Raw genomic sequence first — 19368 nt, 5'->3', positions numbered from 1 at the left:
TTTGTGGATCACAGAGTATGTGGGAGGGTGTAAAGGATAACAAGACTGAAAAGGAGTGGGGAGCTTATCAAACAGCTTTGAACACCAGAGAATTTTATATTTAACTCTAGAGGTGAAAGGGAGTCACTCAAGTTTACAGAGTAGTAGCAACGTCAGCGGACAGAAGGGAGAGAATTCGAGAGATGTTACAAAGATAAACTCAAGAGGTCTTGGCAGCAGAGTGGACATGGGGGATGGGGTGTAAGTAAGGATTAGAAGATGATAGCTATCTTGTGAGCATGAATAACTGGGAGGAATTAAGACTAAAGAAAGAGATCGAAGTTTTGAACCGAGGTTACTAGAAGGATAGTGGAACTCTCAAAAGTAATACTTCAGAAGATGGGCAGATTTGGAAAGAAAGATAATGAGTTCTGTTTTGGACACTTTAAATTTGATATGTCTTTAGAACTTTGCATTTTATACATCCAATATGCACTTGGTGATGCAGGACTGTGGTTAGGAAACCAGGCCGGGATAAAGAGATTTGGTAGTCATCTGCATGGAGATGATAAATGAAACTTTAAAAGGGGAAGAAATCACCAAATGAGAGAGCTTAGAAAGAAAAAAGAATTAAGCCAAGATCAGGGCCTTGGGGGATAATCACAGTTAGAAGGAATGACATGAATGAAAAAAAAAACCCTAAAAACTAAAAAAGAGCACTCATAGAGGTAGGAAGAGACTAAAGAGCAAACGGTGACATGAAAATCCAGAGAGAAAAGGGGTGTTCAAAACTCTCAAGTGGTATGGAAAGGTCAAGAAGGATGAGGGCTGAGAAAAGTCTATTAAATTTGGCATTTAGGAGTTTTGGAGGCAACTTTATAGAGAGACACTTTAGTTGAATAGGGAGATCAAAAGCCAGATTTCAGAAAATTTCAAAGAAAACAGGGGAAAGAGTAAAGGAAAAGATCTGGAGGCACTAAATGTCCACAAGTTTTTCAAGAAGCTTAGCTAAGAACGAATCACCTATATTCATCAGTATATCACACTATTTACTCTGCCTAGACTCACTTTCCAACAGTTAGCATATTCCCAAACTCTGCATGCTCCTGAACTCACTGCCTGCCAAATACGCTGAACACCCTGCTGCAGAACTCCTCTTCCTCAGCTGAATGCTCTCTACCCCGTTCCCTCTGCATCTATTTGCCCCTTTTACCCTGTCCTCTGGAACACCTACTCCATTATCAGCCAACTGCTCATCTTGTATGACTTCCTCTCTTGCTCATTTCATCTTCTGGCACTTAGTGAATTCTGCCCCTCTCCTAACAACACTACATCTACATCCACCCTCTTGTCTAGTACCAGTTTCAATTCCCTTTAACTTTACAATGTATTGCTCATGGTGGAAACTTTAAAATACTTCTGGTTACCCAATGGCACTTCTGTCTACTATTACCATTAAGACCCCTCTCTTCCTCTGAATTTCAATATCCAAACTTATGAGCCAAACTAGATCCTGATAGCTATTATTTCCCAACCTCCAGGCCATTCTCTCTCTATTCTAAATATGTTGCCTGACTAACAGATAAGTTTTTCCTTCCACTTCAGCTCTTTCCCTTTTTCTAGGAAACTTCAATACACATAGAGATATTATCTGAAATACCTTAACTCTCCAGTTTCTCAATCTGCTCAACTCCCTTGACCTACTCTTCCTCTCCATATTAAATACAGACAGATACCTTTGATCTTGCCATCATCCACAAGTGCCTCACTACCATGTTAAATAACTCTTTATTACCTTTGTCTGATCATATTCTTTTACTGTTCTATCTTTTTCTATGCTTCACTCCTCCTATTCTTCATTCTCATCTTGATCTTTAATAACTCCATTCCTCAGTAAAATCCCAGGCCATCCATCACCCCTGCTTTGTTTATACTCTCCCCCCTTTTCAATCTTGACACACACCTGTCTGTGTGTGTGTGTGTGTGTGTGTGTGAACCAATGCAATTCTACATTATCTTCTACTCTTAAATACTTTGTTTCCTTGTTCTATTGCCAATCATGCCTTGCCAAATTCCAGTTCTCATCACAGAAACCCATGCTCCAAATGGTGAGTAGACTTTGAATAAATCGTGAAAGTAGTCTGAGTGGGGCCCACTTCAAATTTATGTAGGAGGAGGAAGAAAAAGAAAAGGAATGAGGATGAAGAGTAAGCATTTGTATAGAATTACGTGCTAGGCACTGCGCTAAAAATAGCTAATCCAAAGTGGGCCCTCACTGCAGCACTTCAATCCCACTACTCCACTCTAAATGACTCCTTATCCTACTTATCACAGGGGTTGTTCAAACCTTTTTCCCCTCCTTAAGATTCCCACACCATTCCCTTCCTCTACTCCTTCTGCTCAGGACTTTGTCTAAAACATTACCAAAAACAAGTGAGTCCATTTGCCAAGAGCTCCCTCTTTTTCTGTCTTCATCTCACATCCCACAGACATTGTCCTCCACTATTCCCTCCTTCATTCACTTCTTTGATGACATCCTTCTTACCAAGGCCAATCCTTCTAAAGGTATTCTTGATCCATCCCATTTCAGCTTCTCTGTTGGAGAAGCTAACTCTCTCACTCAATCTGTTTTTCTCTCCAAGTGGTACCTCCACTTCCTTTCCTCTCACTCCATTATCAACCCTTTTCAAAATGGATTCCAAATTCATAACTCAATTGAAATTACTTTCTTCTATCTCTTAATTACCAAATTCAATGGCCTCTTTCCTATTCTCATTGTTCTTTACCTCTTTATAACATTTTACACTGTGAAGCAGCTTCATATCTTGGATAATCTTCATCTCTGGACTTTCAGGAGTCTTTTCTCTACTTTCTCTCTCTATCTACCTGTCTGAGCACTCCTTCTCAGTTTCTTTAGTGGAACTTCATCCATGCGGTGATAACTAAAATTTGAGTGTCTACCAAGGCTCTGTACTAGACTCTCTTCTCTTTTTTATCTATTCTCTCTTACTTGACAATTTCTTCAGCTCCCATAGGTTCAGTTATTATATCTATGCCACTAATTCTCAGTTGTATTGGTCAAGCCTAAGTTTCTCTCCTGAGCACAAAGCCTGCATCACAAATCACCTGCTTTATATTAAAAATGAAATGTCCTATAAGCAACTTAATGAGTTCAAAACAGACCCCATTATTTTTTTTCCCCAAAAACCTGCCCCTCTTCTAAACTTCCTTACTACTGCTAAGGAAACCATCTTCTTTTCAATTACTCAGGTTCACAATCTCAGTGTGAACAAATTGATTTAGATGTGTTTTCTCTACCTTTAAAATGTAAGCTCCTTGAGGAGTAGGGATTGATTTTTGCTTTTCTTTGTATCCCCAACACTTAAAGCAGTACCTGACACAGAGTAAGTGCTCAATAATGCTTACTGACTGATTGATAAGAGGAGAGTATTAGATTTATTTCCTGAAAATAGCTTAGATCTTCCCAGTAAAATACAAGGTAAGGTTTTCAGCTAAGAGGGTGGAATAAGAGTAGGCAGTGGAAGGCTTGAGAAGAAAAAGTTTGGACTTTAAAGACAGAGATGAAATGTTACCCAAATGTTACACCTCTCCAAGATCCAAGTACATTTTCTACATGCCATGGGGTCTTGAAAATACTTCTTTTTGTTGCTGCAGCATTAGTGGAATAAGCCGAAACCCACAATAACTAATCTGAAGCAGACAACTATGGCTTGATTAAAGAAGTTCCAGTATATTTGTTTTTTAAATTGATGTTAATTTAGTTATATCTTGTAAGAATAATTATTACAGATAATCTCCAGCATCCCAAAGATTGTATTTCAAAAGCTACTTTTGTAAGCTGATTAAGTGAAGCACTCAGAATGTATTTTACTATTGTAAATGTTATAAACAGTTATCCCACAAAAGGCTGTCATTGTTAATGATGTATATGTCAGGGAAAAACAGTCCTAATGATGCTACACTAAGATTCCCCTCTGAAAGCAGAAGGGAAGAAGGAAAAAAGGAGGAAGACGACAAAAAAAAGACAGAAGGAAGGAGTAGGACAGGAAAATAAGAAAGAAGGAAAAAGGAAGAGGAGGAGAAAAAGGAGGAACAAAAAAGGAGGAAGAAGAGAAAGAGGAGGAAGAGGAAAAGAATGAGGAAAAGGAAAAAATAAGAGGATTTTTTTAAACCTTTAGTACAAAGACATTTCTAGGCAAAGTTTTTAAACAGATAAAGTTTTTTTAATTGATAAATTTATCTTGGGTATACTCTAAACCCCCATTTTTATAATTCTCTCTCAAGACCTGTTATCCTTTTAATCCCAAAGCAATCCTAGCATCCTCATGCTCCAGCACCTCAATTTGTTCAATATTCCACAAAATTACTTACTTCTCCCCTCCCTCTCACTCCTTGTCCCCACCAAATTTCCCATTTTCTAAGTACAAATATTTAAAGTTAAGCATTAGGAATAAAATAATCTGATTAAGATATAAAAGTGAAATGAGAAATAGCCCATTAGCCATTTAAGAGATATTTTTCAGTTTTCAAACTTAACTGTCCATCAAAAGAAATTTCCAATATGTAGAATTTCAGGCAGTCAAAAAATACAGTGAAAATTTTGGGACAGATTTAGAATGGATTTTTTAGGGCAGGAAGACATTCGTCTTATGCATAGTAATGCATACTAAGATTCCTGGGGTTAGTCGCCTAAAACCTTTATGTTTTCAGGTCCTATGCTGTCTCCATATGTGAATCTACAAACTCTATAAAACCTATGCATATGGTTATGTCTAAGCTCACCCTATATTTTCTTTAGTTCTCTTTCACATTGAGAAAAGCAAACAAAATTGGAGGAAAATAATAATTCATAGTACCTGTCAAAGGATCGGAACTGCACAGGTTGCTCAGCAGAAAGATCACCAAGAGTGCCAAGGCAGGCTGGTGGAAGAAAGGCAGGATCCGCAGTGACTCCATCTGCTGGCATGTTAACCAAGCTTCTAAGAATGTCTTTCACATTAACATTTTTTGCAGCTGGTACAGGGGGTACAGTCTTGATATCTAACTCACTGGCTCCATCATTTCTGGCATCCTGAGATTTATTCACTTCTAAAGAGAGTGTGCACAGCACTTCACTGATGGCATCAGGACCTGCACTAACACATTGAGGCCCTGCAGGAACACCTACAGCCACATTACTTCCTATGGCCAAAGTTGATTCTTCCCCACTACCAGAATTCCTTCTTCGAACAGATGCCACGCTTGGAGAGTCTTCCATCGTTGCTGGAGGCAATGGACTGCTGACTGCTATTGTGGATTCTAAATCTAATTCCAAAGACAAAAGCAAAGAAAAATGAAACTGATTACTGGTTCAAAGAAAAACTGCTGCTAATAACCATTAAATAATATATGAAATCTATAGAATATGTGGGGTGCTCTTAAGAAAGCATATAAACTGATGACTTATATAATACATAATGCATTAGATGGCTTAAAAAATTACTGCAAGAAAGGAATTAAGCTGTTAAAAAAAATAAGCACAACTTCATAAAACCATAAATGTATTTCAAATAGCCATTAAACCAGTTTTCACTCACATCAAATCACAGTACAGTAGTCATGAGTAAACATTCACTCCAATTTCATTAAGGACTCCAATTCAAGAAAGATTAGTACTGCTACCCTGAATATACAATCTTTTATTGAATTTTCAGTGCCAAATAAGAGCATATAAAATCTTACCAGTTGAAGTTATATCACCACTTTCATTGCCAGATTCTTTCAAAGAGTCATCACATTGAGGCTGGCACATTTCATTTTGAGGTTCCAGAATGTCTCTGTACTTCGATACCATGAGGACAGAGATAAAGTATACTACAGCCAAGGCCAGGAACTGAGCTTGTTTACTATCCTCCTGGGAGAAAGCAGGAGGGGGGGCAGGGAGAGAGAATAGGGTGAAAAAGAGTTACTTTCATTATTACTGGATTATAGTCACATTGGGGGTTTACTGTTTTCTTTTTGTGTTGTTTGGTTTTTCTTTGTTCTTGGAGGGGCAGCTAACTGAATATAAACAGCACACCAAACATTTATTAAGCAAGAGAATATATTAAGTTCAGAGAACATAAAATAAAAAGAGGGAAAAGTCTGTTTTTGAAGAGTTGACATTCTACTGGAGGATAAAACACTCACACAAATAAGTAAAATGAGCATAAAAAGAAAGAACATTAATAACTGGGGGAATCGGGGTGGCTTCATGGCAGATGTGGCACCTCAATAAAGCCTTGAAGAAAGAATTATGAAAGGCACAGATGAGCAAGGAATCCATTGCAGGTACAGGCATGATCCTATGCAAAAGCAGGGACAGAAGATAGAATGTCAAATCTGGTACTAGCTCAATGGTCTAATTTGGATAGAATGTAGAATTTATGAAGGGGTACAGCATAAAAATAATGCTAGAAAGTTAGCCAGTCTGTGGGGAGCCTTAAATGTCAGGCAATGGAGTTTTAATCTTCCCCTGAAAAAAACAGGTAGACACTGAAGATCTGCGAGCAAATGGGAGATATGGTTAGATTTGCTAGTCATGCAAGGGAGGTATTAGAGATGGAATTTGAAACAATTAAGAGGCTATGACTGCAATTCAGGCATGATTTGAAGAAAGCCTAAGGAAAAACTACAAAGGGAAATAAGAATACCAAAGATACTGAAGAGATTGAATCAACAAGAGTTGACAACTAATTAGATGGGGGCAGGGGTGGAGGAGAGAGAGAAGAGGTGGGGAAAAAGGAGGGATGAGTCAGAAATGACCCCAAGGAACATAGATGACTAAGAAGCTACTTGTGCCTTCAATGAAAAATGGAAAGTTTAAAGGAGAGACAAGTTTCAAGAAAATTATTATAATGTCCACTTTGAAAGCAGTGAGCTCTTGAGGTGCCTTTCTTGAGCAAATGCCCATTAGTCAGAAAACAATACAAAAGTGTAGTAAATGGAATGATGTTCAAAGATCACAGGACGACAGACTTATAGGTGGAAATGACCTCTGGAGCTACACAGTTCAACCTTTTCATTTGTTATATGAGGTGACTGAGACCCTGAGGTTTATGTTCTCAAAAGTCACACAGAAGTAGACACCAGAGATGAGTCTTGAACATAAGACCTCTGACTATAGAGTCAATGCTATTTAGACTGCAACACTTTGCCACCCAGGAAAAGGTACACAATTCATTGAATAAGCATAGAATGTTGGTAAACGGACCTAAGACTAGGTTAGGTAAAGGAAATTAAAGTAAAATTCTTGAAAAGTAAAAGCCCTCAAATATCAAACATGAAAGACTGAGAGGCCTGAAGGGGTAGAATGAAGAACAATAATTCATTTCTCAAGTACTCTATTATGTGTCATAGGATTATAGATTTAGAACTGGAAGAGAAGTCAGTAGTCATCTTGTTGAATGCCATCATTTTATAAATGACGAAAATGAAGCCCAGAGAATGCAAATGACTCCTGCATAACCAACCACTCAACAGTATATAAATATACCTATTTTAAGTAAGGAAACTGAGGAACTTACAGTTTTAATGAATTAGCCAGCAACACAAAGCAACAGAGTGGCAAAAAGGACTCAAATCTAAGGTTTCTGAGAAAATGGGCCACAGTCTTTTGACTACTGTTTATTAAAGAGAATTAAAAAAATGAATAAGGTAGTCTAACCAATAGAAGGTTGTACATTGATCACTGTTTTCAAGTACTCCTCTATAGCGAAACAAGACAATGGGAAAGTACTTATTAAGCACTGATTTTATGCCAAACATTCTAATCACTGCCTATATAAAGAGGAAAAAAGACGGTTCCTACTTTGAAGCAGTTCATATTCTGAAAACAAGGTAGAAACAATTTATAAATATTCTTGGTTGTCACTTGGTGAGCTCTCTAAGATTCACAGGACAAAAATTTTTTACCTTTTTTTGCATTATGGACCCCCTCCTCCTTTGGCTGTCTAGTACAGTGCTTCTTCTTCTTTTGGCTAGGCAATGGGGTTAAGTGACTTGCCCAGGGTCACACAGCTAGTAAATGTCAAGTGTCTGAGGCAGGATTTGAACTCAGGTCCTCCTCACTCCAGGGCCAGTGCTCTATCCACTGTGCCACCTAGCTGCCTCTAGTGCAGTGCCTCTTAAACTGTGGGACATATGGGGTCATGTAATTGAATTTGGTGGTCGCAAAAAACTTGGCAACAGTAAAAGGATTCTGAACACACAACAACCAAAAATTAATTCAAAATCAAATGTGCAATGAATCCAAGGTGTTTCTGGCAGCACTTGACCATATTGCATTGCACAACTTCATTGTAGACTTTGTTCTGAACACACAACGTGAGCATTTTGCACTGTGCATGCCATCACCCCATACAATGCCAATGAATGCTGCCAGAAACACCTCGGCTCAGATTCAAGACTAATGTACATTACAAATTGCAGTATTTTTACTGTACATGCAAAATCATCAAATGAATTTTGGCTTGGGATTAGCACAGAATTTCCAACAATTTCTGAAATGGTCCAAAACATACTTCTGCTACTTTATACTACGTATTTATGTGAAGCAGTGCCCTCAGCATTGATGATTATAAAATTAAAATATAAAGCAATCTGAAAAACATTGAAGATGCTCTAGGTCCTGGAGTATCAAATATTCTGCCAAGATTTAATTTTTTATGTAAAAATAAACAAGGACATATATCTCATTGGTTTGCAAATTTGCTTTCATCTTTAATAAATGGTAAAATCATGTATACCAAAGAACTGTTTTAAAATAAATTTCTTTATGATTTATTATCAGCAAATGTTTGATTTGTATACCTATTATATATACCTACATACCCAGGGTTGCATAAAAATTTCTTAGGTGAAATGGGGTCATGAGTGGAAAAAGTTTAAGAAGCCCTGGTCTAATGGAACCTACGGACCACTTCGCAAAATAATTTTTTCAAATGCATAAAGTGAAATACATAGGTTTACAAAGGAAATCAATCATGTTGAAACAATTATAAAAATATTTTACAAAACAAGTTCACAGATACCAGGTTAAGAAACTTTACCATAGGATAAGGATGAATATTAAGTATCTGAGATACTATTTCTTAGAAAAACACTTTATATGAAAAAATTTTAAGTGAGGCTTAAGTTTTACAAACTCACTGTCTAGGCCTTTAACTTCAACACACAATGACCAGCAAACAGTAGGTAGCTCAGAGGTCACTGAGTAAAACTTCCTAATTTTCACACTAGAAAAGTAGCATTCAGAAATTTTAAGTAACTTATTCATAGACACAAAGCTAGTTAGTTTTAAAAAAATAAAAGTCAGATTAAGAAGCCAGGCATTCCAACTCCCAGTATATCATTTTTCCACATAATATGCAGCTTCTACTACAGATGGCCAGTAGTTACCCTTGATAGGTCACGACTAAAATAATCTTGAAAAGACTGCTATTTCCTTAGAAGGATAAGACCCAATAATTTCCATAATTAGGTAGTTCCAGAGACAGAGCTCAAACTCAAAGATCAGAGCACCAGTGAACTGTATTACTCTAGCAAGGAACTTCCCAAAACCAGAAGGAAAAGTTGATTGAGGGTGAGCAAGACTTACACATTGTAATATTATTACCAGGTTGATGGGAGAAGAGTGAGAAAAGATAGAATGGTCATATGTAGTTCCCACATCACATAGATAATGAGGTTGGTCACAGGACTGCACTTGTCAGTGGCCTTGATGATATTGTGATAAGCCTTGGTTCTAACACGTAAAATCTTCATGGTAGAAAAAGGCAAGGTCAATTGAGAATAAATAAACATTAAATAATTTCAGTGCCAACCCTTTGACACACCAATAGCACTTCTAGGCCTATATTCTAAAGAGATCATAAAAATGGGAAAAGGACCCACATGTACAAAAATATTTATAGCAGCTCTTTTTGTGGTGGCAAAGAATTGGAAATTGAGGGAATGCCCATCAATTGGGGAAAGGCTGAATGAGCTGTGGTGTATGAATGTAATGGAATACTATTGTGCTGAAATGATGAGCATGCAGACTTAAGAAAAACCTGGGAAGACTTATATGAACTGATATTGAGTGAAGTGAGCAGAACCATGAGAATGCTGTACACAGTAACAGCCACACTGTGCAATGACTGGCTTTGATAGACTTGGCTCTTCTCAGCAATGAAAGGATCTAAGACATCTCCAAAAGACTCACAATGGAAAACGCTATCTGCATCCAGAAAAAGAACCATGGAGTCTGAAGGCAGATGGAAGCATACTACTCACTTTCCTCTTCCTTTGTTGTTTTGTTTTATTGCTTGATTCTTGTTGTTCTTCCCATTAGTTCTAATTGTTCTTTACATCATAACTAATGGGAAAATATGCTTAATATGAATGTATAAGTAGAGCCTAAAAATATCAGATTGTGTGTTGTCTTGGGGAGGGGGAAGGAGAAGGAAGGGGAGAAAATATAAAACTCAAAATCTTATGGAAGTGAATGTTGAAAACTAAAAATAAATTATTTTTTAAAAAAATGATAATTTTGGTGCCAAGATGGTGGAGTGAGGATAGACCTCTCTAAAGCTCTCCCAAATTCTTTTCCAAACAACTAGAAAACCGAGTCAGAACTGATCTAGGAGCAAGGAAGCAGCTCACCAGTAGGCAGGAAAGGTCCATTTCACTACAGTGGGAGGGGAGCAAGGTCCAAGAACAGCAGCAACAGCCAGACTCACAGCAGGGGGCTTGCAGCAAGGCTCCAAACCTGGGGCAATGACTATCATGGCCCTGCCCTCCTGCAAACCAGCAGCCCCCTATGTAGGACAACAAGGTCCCATTGTTGACCAACTGTGAAGCCTCACCCCGAAACTGGCCAACAGCAAGACGGTGGCTCTGGGGCTACCCTGCTAGCAGAAAGACCCTGTTTCCATAGCAACCAAGCAGCAAGCCCACACCCCTGTGACCTACCAACAACAACATTCCTCTTCCACTGCCAGCCACTAGAAAGACTGTTACCATAGCAACCCAGCAGAAAGGTCCCAACCCCTGGGAAAAGCCAGCTGGTAAACCCCGGAGAGGCCAACAGAGGCCCCACCCTCCAGCACAAGTCACAAGGGAAGCCTACTTTCCAGTGAAAGCAAGCAGCTAAGCCCTGAAACTAAGTGAAAGCCAGCAGTAAGACCCTGAGCCCTAGAATAAAAAACTTGGGACAGTGCAGGACTAGAGCCCAACTCTCACAAAAAAGGCAGAGAAAATGAGCAAAAAACAAACCAAAAAAAGGGAAGTTAACTGTAGAAAGTTATTATGGTGATAGGGAGGATCAAGGCATAAACTTAGAAGAGGACAATAGTGTCAAAATGGCTACATGTGAATCCTCAAAGAAAGACATAATTTCACCTCAGGTCCAAAAAGAATTCCAGAAAGAGCTTAAAAGGTAAATTAGAGAAGTAGGAAAAAAAATTTAGAAAAGAACTGAGAGTAATGCAAGAGAATCAGGAAAAAAGAATGAGAATAGAATGAGAAAAGATATACAAAAATTTACCAAGGAAAATAAATCCCCCAAAAATAGAATTGGCCAAATGGAAAAGGAAATACAAAAGCTCACTGAAGAAAATAATTCCCGAAAAATTAGAATTGAGCGACTGGAAGCTAATGACTCTATGAGATATCAAGATAAGATTAAACAGAATGAAGCAGGAGTTATCCTACCAGGAGCCAAGACCGAAGAGTAATAAGTAAGTCACTCTTACCCTCCCTTAACCTCTGAAAACCCGGAAAATATCGCCTCAGGAAAAACCCTGGAAGAGTTGAATCAGAAGAAAGACAGGGTGCAGCAGTGCAGTAGCCCACATAGCTTGAGGGATTAATAGGAAAGGAAGGGGAGCAGTACAGGATGGGAGGCATCCCAACAGGTTAGTGGAAAACTGCACCTCAGCCTACCAGGAGAAGATCCTGAAACCCAGGTGGTAGAGCAGGCAAACACAAACACCTGGACCCTGGTCTACCTGAAAATCATGATGAAAAAAAGGGCCTGGATAGCATCTTTCAGAAAATCATCAAGGAAAACTGCCCTGAAGTCCTAGAACCTGAGAGTAAAATAGCCGTAGAAAGAATCCACCGCTCACCACCTGAAAGAGATCCCAAATTGAACACAATAAATCTTAGCCAAATTCTAAAATTACCAGGTCAAAAAGAAAATACTGCAAGCAGCCAGAAAGAAACAATTTAAATATCGTGGAATCACAGTAAGGATTATACAGGTCCTTGCAGCTTCTATATTAAAAGACTGCAGGGCATGGAATATGATATTCTGTAAGGCAAAGGAACTTGGGTTACAACCAAGGATCAAATACCCAGCAAAAATGAGCATGATCTTTCAGGGGAAGAGATGGGTATTCAGTGAAATAGGGGACTTCCAAATCTTCCTGATAAAAAGACCACAGCTCAATAGAAAATTTGATCTTCAAATACAAGACTCAAGAGAGACATAAAAAGATAAATGAGACAGAAAGATACAACACATTGTTAATAAAGGCAAACTACAAGGGAAGATGACACTTGTAACTCTTGAGAACTGTACTGTTATTACACCATGTTAAAGGAGTATATGTAAAGGGGGTGAATATAAGTTCACTTTGATTTAATGACAAAAAAAAAATCTAATCAAGCGGGTTAAATGGATCCAAGTAAGTGGATTAATCTGATCTAAGAAAACATATTGAGAGAAAGGAAAGGAGGAGGCAGACAAGTGTAAATTACATTACAGGAAAAAGCAGGAAAACCTATTACAGCAGAGAGAAAGAAGGGAGGGAGATGAGCATTGTTTGAACCTTACTCTCATCAGATTTAGCTCAAAAGGGAGTAACATAATCAGTTGGGTATAGAAATCTAACTTGCCCTATAGGCAGTAGGAGGGAAAAGGGGAAAGAAAAGGGAGGGGGGATAGAAGGGAGAGAAGAAGTAGTAAGGATAAAGGGGAAGAAAAGGGAAGGGGCTAACTGCGAATGACTTAGCTATTGTCATGGATAGGCCAAGCCAATATAATGAAAATGACAATTCTACTGAAATTAATCTATTTATTCAGTGCCATAACAATTAAACTATCAAAAAATTATTTTATAGAGCGAGAAAAAAATAATAACAAAATTCATCTGGAAGAACAAAAGCTCAAGAATATCAAGGGAATTAATGTAAAAAAAATCCAAAAGAAGGTGGTCTAGCTGTACCAGATCTCACAATGAATTATAAAATGGTAATTATCAAGACAATCTGGTATTGGATAAGAAATAGATCAGTGGAATAGATTAGGCACAAATAACATTATTGTAAATGACCACAGTAATCCAGAATATGATAAACCCAAAGATGTAAGCTTTTAGAATAAAAACTCATTATTTGACAAAAACTGCTGGGAAAACAGTATGACAGAACCTATGTATAGACCAACATCTCACAATGTATAGCAAGATAAGGTCAAAATGAGTACATGATTTATACATAAAGGGTGATACCATGAGGAAATTAAGAGAGCATAAAATAATTTATCTGTCAGATTTATGGGTAAGACCAGAATTTAGGATATAAAAATATAGAGAGCATCATAAAATGTAAAATAGATAATTTTGATTATATAAAATTAAAAAGTTTTTGCAATACCAATGCAACCAAAATTAGAAGGAAAACAGAAAACTAGGTAAGTTTTTTCACAATAAGTATATCTGATAAAGGCCTCATTTCTCAAAAATATAGAGAACTGAGTCAAATTTATAAATATACAAGTCATTCTTTAATTGATAAATGGTCAAAGGATATGAACAGGCAGATTTCAGGCAAAAAAATTAAAGGTATCTATAATCATATGAAAAAATGCTCTAAATCACTATTGATGAGAGAAATGCAAATTAAAACAACTCTGAGGTACCACCTCACACCTCTCAGATTGGCTAATATGACAAAAAAGGAAAATGGTGGAGGGGATGTGTGGAAACTGGGACACTAATACACTGTTGCTGGAGGTGTGAATTGATCCTACTATTCTGGAGAGTAATTTGGAACTATGCCCAAAGGGCTATAAAACTGTTCATATCCTTTGATCTAGCAATACCACTTGTACGCCTATATCCCAAAGACATCCATAAAAGAGGGAAAAAGATCTATTTGCACAAAAAATTTTATAGCACCTCTTTGTGTGGTGGCTAAGATTTGGAAATTGAAGTGATGTCCATCAATTGGGGAATGGCTAAACAAGCTGTGGTATATGATTGTAATGGAATATTATTGTGCTATAAAAAGTGACAAGCCAGATGATTTCAGGAAAACCTGGAAAGATTTTCATGAACTGATGCATAGTGACATGAACAGAACCAAAAGGACGTTGCACACAATAACAGCAATACTGTTTGACAAAGAACTGGGAATGACTTAGCTATTTTCAGCAATATAATGATCCAATTCAATCCTAAAGAACTAATGATGAATCATCCTATCTGCCTCCACAGAAAGAACTGGTATTATTTGCATACAGACTGAAGCAAGCTATTTTTCACTTTCTTTCTTTCATTTCTTCTTTTATTAGAGACTTATCGCATATATTACTAATGGAAATGTTTTACATAATTGCACTTGTATAAACTATATCTAATTGCTTACTGTCTCAGGTAGAGGGAGAAGGAGGAATAAAATTTGGAATTCAAAATTTCATATAAAATATTTAAAAATAAAAATGAAGAGAAAAAATTCATAATATTAAAAATGCTCTTATCAATTTCATTGTCAGTACTGTATACTACTATTAGTAATATTTTGAGGTTAATAAAGTTCCCTGCAGCCCAGTAGTACTCCAGGGACAAGATCAAAATGATGCACAAGTCCGGTAAGAAGTTAAATAGCAGTCTCAGAACACAGTGAAATCATAAAAAAATAATTAGTCTGACAGGAATATCTCTGAGACCACTGAAACTATGGAATATTATCCCCTGACAGAGTAGATGTTAATATAACTCCAAGCTACCCTAAGGAAGAAGAGGAGAATTATTTAAAGATACTCTTTGCTTTTTGAGAAGGGCAAAATTGAACTTCATTTTTCCCCCAGAAGGCTACAAGGGTAACTGTAAAACTACTAAGAAATGCACTCAGTAGAAGGACACATTGCCCTAAATACAATTAATCTTGAATCCCAAGACCCTGGAGAATATGGCATCTGCGATAGTCACTTCTATCCATATAAGATTCCCGTGTCATCCTAGAAAGATCCTATTTCTAGAACAGGTCTTGAATGTATAATCTAAACAAGCCGACATATGTATTAATTGGCAGCTCCTTTCCAATGGGAGTCCTTCAAATCCACCAGGACTTACGAATAAAGTTCACCTAACAAGTAGTACTCAAAAGGTAGCTGTGTCAAGCAAGATGGTATATCAGAAACTCTCTTTGTTGAAGGAATCAGAAGGCCTTTGGTTTCAAGTAGAAGCACCGCAGAGCCAAGAAACTCAAAGGCAGAGAATCTGACCAGGAAGTGATGAAGGGGCAAGATGTTAAACTGTAGGTGGCTACTTTAATGTTATTATGGAACCCTGCTTAGAATTCATAGTTTTTCCCTGCCAATTAAAGAGCCTAAAATGTGAGTAAGATATTCTTCCCTCCTTTTGTGCGAAAACAAAGTCTGTGTGGTTATCTCATATCTTTAAAGCAAGATACTTTAGGTAGGATCTAAAGAATATAACCACCCAGGTAGAGTATGGCAAGCAAGAGGCAATGGAACATCACTGTGTAACTGATTAGTAGCTGGAAGCCAGCAGATTGTAAGAAGGAGAGATTAATAGGCAGAATGAACATTCTCTGAAAATAATTCCCAAATTCCAGAATAAGAGTTCAAGAAAGTACAGAGGTATGGCACAGATCAAGAAAGAAAAATAATGGAGATGAACAAATAAAATACTCACAGCCAAATTCCCAAGGGAAAGTGTTTCTCCACCCAAAACTAGTTGGGTGGAGAAAATAAGCAAGTTGTAACTCATCCATGGAAAAGTTTCTCACCATAGCCTAAGTTATCAAGGCACAAGAGACCTGTCTGCAAGATATTAGCTTGAGGGTATCTTGACTTCTTTATCTTACAATGTTTACACAGATTTTTTGCTATTTGTTTGCCTTGTATGATTAGTTAATTCTTAATGTTTACCTAAGATACAATATAAATATTTATCTAAGTTACAATACCCATCCCTTCAAAAATAGGGTCAGTTTCCACCTCCTTCACTACAAGTTTTACTAACCAACTGTGACATCAGTGATGAAAGTGGAATGCCTATAACATTTAACACCACTATCTCTGATAAGGGCCTCATTTCTAAAACATATAGAGAATTAAATCAAATTTATAAGAATACAAGTCATTCCCCAATTGATAAGTGGTCAAAGGACATGAACAGGCAGTTCTCAGATGAAGAAATTAAAGCCATCTATAGTCATACAAAAAAATGCTCTAAATCATTATTGATTAGAGAAACCAAATCAAAACAACTCTGAGGTATCACATGACACCTATCAGATTGGCCAACATGACAAAACAAGAAAATGATAAACACTGGAGAAGATGTGGGAAAACTGGAACACTAACGAATCGTTGGTGGAGTTGTGAAATGATCCAACCATTTTGGAGAACAAATTTGGAACTATGCCCAAAGGGCTATAAAAATGTGCATGCACACCCTTTGACCCAGCAACAGCACTTCTAGGGCTATATCCCAAAGAGATGATACAAATGGGAAAAGGACCCACATGTACAAAAATATTTATAGCAGCTCTCTTTGTGGTGGCAAAGAATTGGAAATTGAGAAGATGCCAATCAATTGGGGAATAGCTGAACAAGTTGCGGTATATGAATGTGATGGAATATTATTGTGCTATGAAAAATGATGAACTGGCTGACTTCAGAAAAAACCTGGAAAGACTTGTATGGTCTGATGCTGAGTGAAGTGAACAGAACTAAGAGAACGTTGTAAACAATAACAGCCATATTCTGTGATGACTAATATTGATAAACTTAACCCTTCTCAGCAATATAAGGATTTGAGATATCTCCAAATAACTTGTGATGGAAAATGCTATCTACACCCAAAGAAAGAACTACAGAATTTGAATGCAGACTAAATCATACTATTTGCTATTTTTTTCTCTTCTGTTGAGTTTTGTTTCCTCTTTCTGGTGGTTCCTCCCATTGGTTCTAATTCTTACTTACAACATCACTAATGTGAAAATATGTTTAATAGGAATGTATATGTATAGCCTACATCAGATTGTGCGCCATCTTGGGGAGAGTGGTAGGGAGGAAGAGAGAGAAAAATTTTAAACTCAAAAGCATATGGAAGTAACTGTTGATAAATAAAAATAAATTAATAAAATTTTTTTTAAAACTATTTAATGCCACTAGCATTGATTTGGCAATCTCCCTGCAGATGTTTCATCTACTGAACTAGATTATAAATTCCTAGAGGATAAGGGTGCTCTCCTAGGTCTCTTGATAGCACACACACCATCCTCAGCCTCCTCCAACAACCTCTGGATTTCAATTCCAGCCTATCAAGCCTTCAATCAGGTCAACACACCACTTTCCAACCATTTACATATTACTTTTCTGAGTGTACCATCCTCTACCTCACCCTTTTCTGCTTCCCTTTGCTATATTCTCCTTTCTTCTATTTCTTTCCCCAGCATTTCACACAATGACTGGCACATAGCAGGGATTAATAAATGATCTATCCACCTCTAAGCATTCAGAGTTTTTGTTCATGTTGTCGATAAAGAAGCTGACCACAAGAAAGATGATTGTTTTCTTTTTTTCTGGAATAAAATAACAAAGACACTTACGACTTATAAAAAAAAAAGATTCTTTGATGTCTCCCAGGAATTAATGTAGGCCTTGGAACAAGAAATAAATATATGAGCAAGAAAAGAAAAACTTAAACATATATAACGTGTGTGTGTCTGTCTGTCTCTGTTTTTAATTTAAAAAAAAACCTATCTGGCGCAGAGGTCAAAGGCATGCTGCAGATGTGTTTCAAGAAAGCATCTAAATATATTGTTCTGTCAGAAAAAATGAATCAGATTTGGTACACAGGGAAACAGTAACGACTTCTGTAAGAAGAGAATTGTATGTACCATTTACGGCAAGAAGTACATACAGATTAAAATTGCCCTAAATCTTGTCATAATACAGAAGTTGACTCAGATGAGGCTGATTCAAAGAATCAGAATGAAAGTGAAAACCATATTGTCCCAATAAAATATAATCAGTTGAATATAGGTATGGCATTTGAACAGTAAGGAAGCAGAAAGCAATAAGAAAATACCAGGAAGAAGCAAAGCAAAATAAAATAGGTAAATTTCAGATTCTAAGAAGGAACAAAGAAGAGAAACCATGATATGAAATTGAAAGGCAAAAAAAGAAAAAGGATAAAAGAAAGTACCTAGAGAAAATAATGAAAACCAAAAAAAAAGTTAAAAAAAAGAATAGGCCCATTCTACATGAAATCAAAATTGCCCCTGCCAAATAAAATTTAAGGATTCAGAAAGAGAGAATTAACAGAAAATAAGATAATTAAAGAGGAGAAAAGAGTCAAAGATAGGAGGAAAAGAGTATAAAGGGAGACATGAACAGCTCATTAAAATAATATAAATATAGTAAAATCACTCAAAAAATATAGTATTACACTGCATCTGGCTTAGAGAAAAGTTTTGATGTCTGGGCTCTTTTTTTGGTCATGGCTTTCAGATAGTCCAATAATTTTTAAATTCTCTCTCCTGGATCTATTTTCCAGGTCAGTTGTTTTTCCATGAGACATTTCACATTGTCTTCTATTTTTTCATTCTTTTGGATTTGTTTTACAGTGTCTTGATTTCTCATAAAGTCACTAGCTTCCAATTGCTCTACTCTAATTTTTAAGGAAGTATTTTCTTCAGTAATCTTTTGGGCTTCCTTTTCCATTTGGCCAGTTTTTGTTTTTAGGGCATTCTTCTCCTCATTGGCATTTTGTCATTTGGGTTAGGCTATTTTTTTAAGGTGTTATTTTCTTCAGTATTTTTTTTGAGTCTCCTCTAGCAAGCTGTTGACTTGTTTTTCATGATTTTCTTGCATCACTCTCATTTCTCATCCCAGTTTTTCCTCTACTTCTCTTACTTGCTTCTCAAAATCCCTCTTGAGCTCTTCCAAGGCCTGGGACTGATTCATATTTTTCTTAGAGGCTTCAGATGTAGGAGCTTTGACTTTGTTGTCTTCTTCTGGTTGTATATTTTGATCTTCTTTGTCACCAAAGTAAGATAATATAGTCTGACTCTTTTTGCACTGCTTGCTCATGATCCCAGCCAATT

The 19368-nt window shown here is 37.0% G+C and overlaps 1 protein-coding gene across 3 annotated transcripts in view; it reads right to left on the bottom strand.

Moving 5' to 3' along the window:
• LRBA (LPS responsive beige-like anchor protein) overlaps positions 1-19368 on the bottom strand; it is a 760465-nt gene that overhangs the window by 562614 nt on the left and 178483 nt on the right. For all 3 annotated transcript variants that reach the window (XM_020994027.2, XM_020994028.2, XM_078148462.1), the window contains exons 29-30: positions 5722-5893; positions 4857-5304 (exon numbers count right to left, since the gene is read on the bottom strand). In XM_020994027.2, coding sequence (XP_020849686.1) covers positions 4857-5304; positions 5722-5893 — 620 coding nt within the window. The remainder of the gene's footprint in view (positions 1-4856; positions 5305-5721; positions 5894-19368) is intronic.

The sequence above is a fragment of the Phascolarctos cinereus genome, unplaced genomic scaffold (genome assembly GCF_003287225.1).
Source record: "Phascolarctos cinereus isolate Bilbo 61053 unplaced genomic scaffold, phaCin_HiC Scaffold_9;HRSCAF=440, whole genome shotgun sequence".
Classification (NCBI taxonomy): domain Eukaryota; kingdom Metazoa; phylum Chordata; class Mammalia; order Diprotodontia; family Phascolarctidae; genus Phascolarctos; species Phascolarctos cinereus.
The sequence above is the reverse complement of the archived record's forward strand: the minus strand, read 5'-3'. Positions and strand labels throughout refer to the sequence as shown.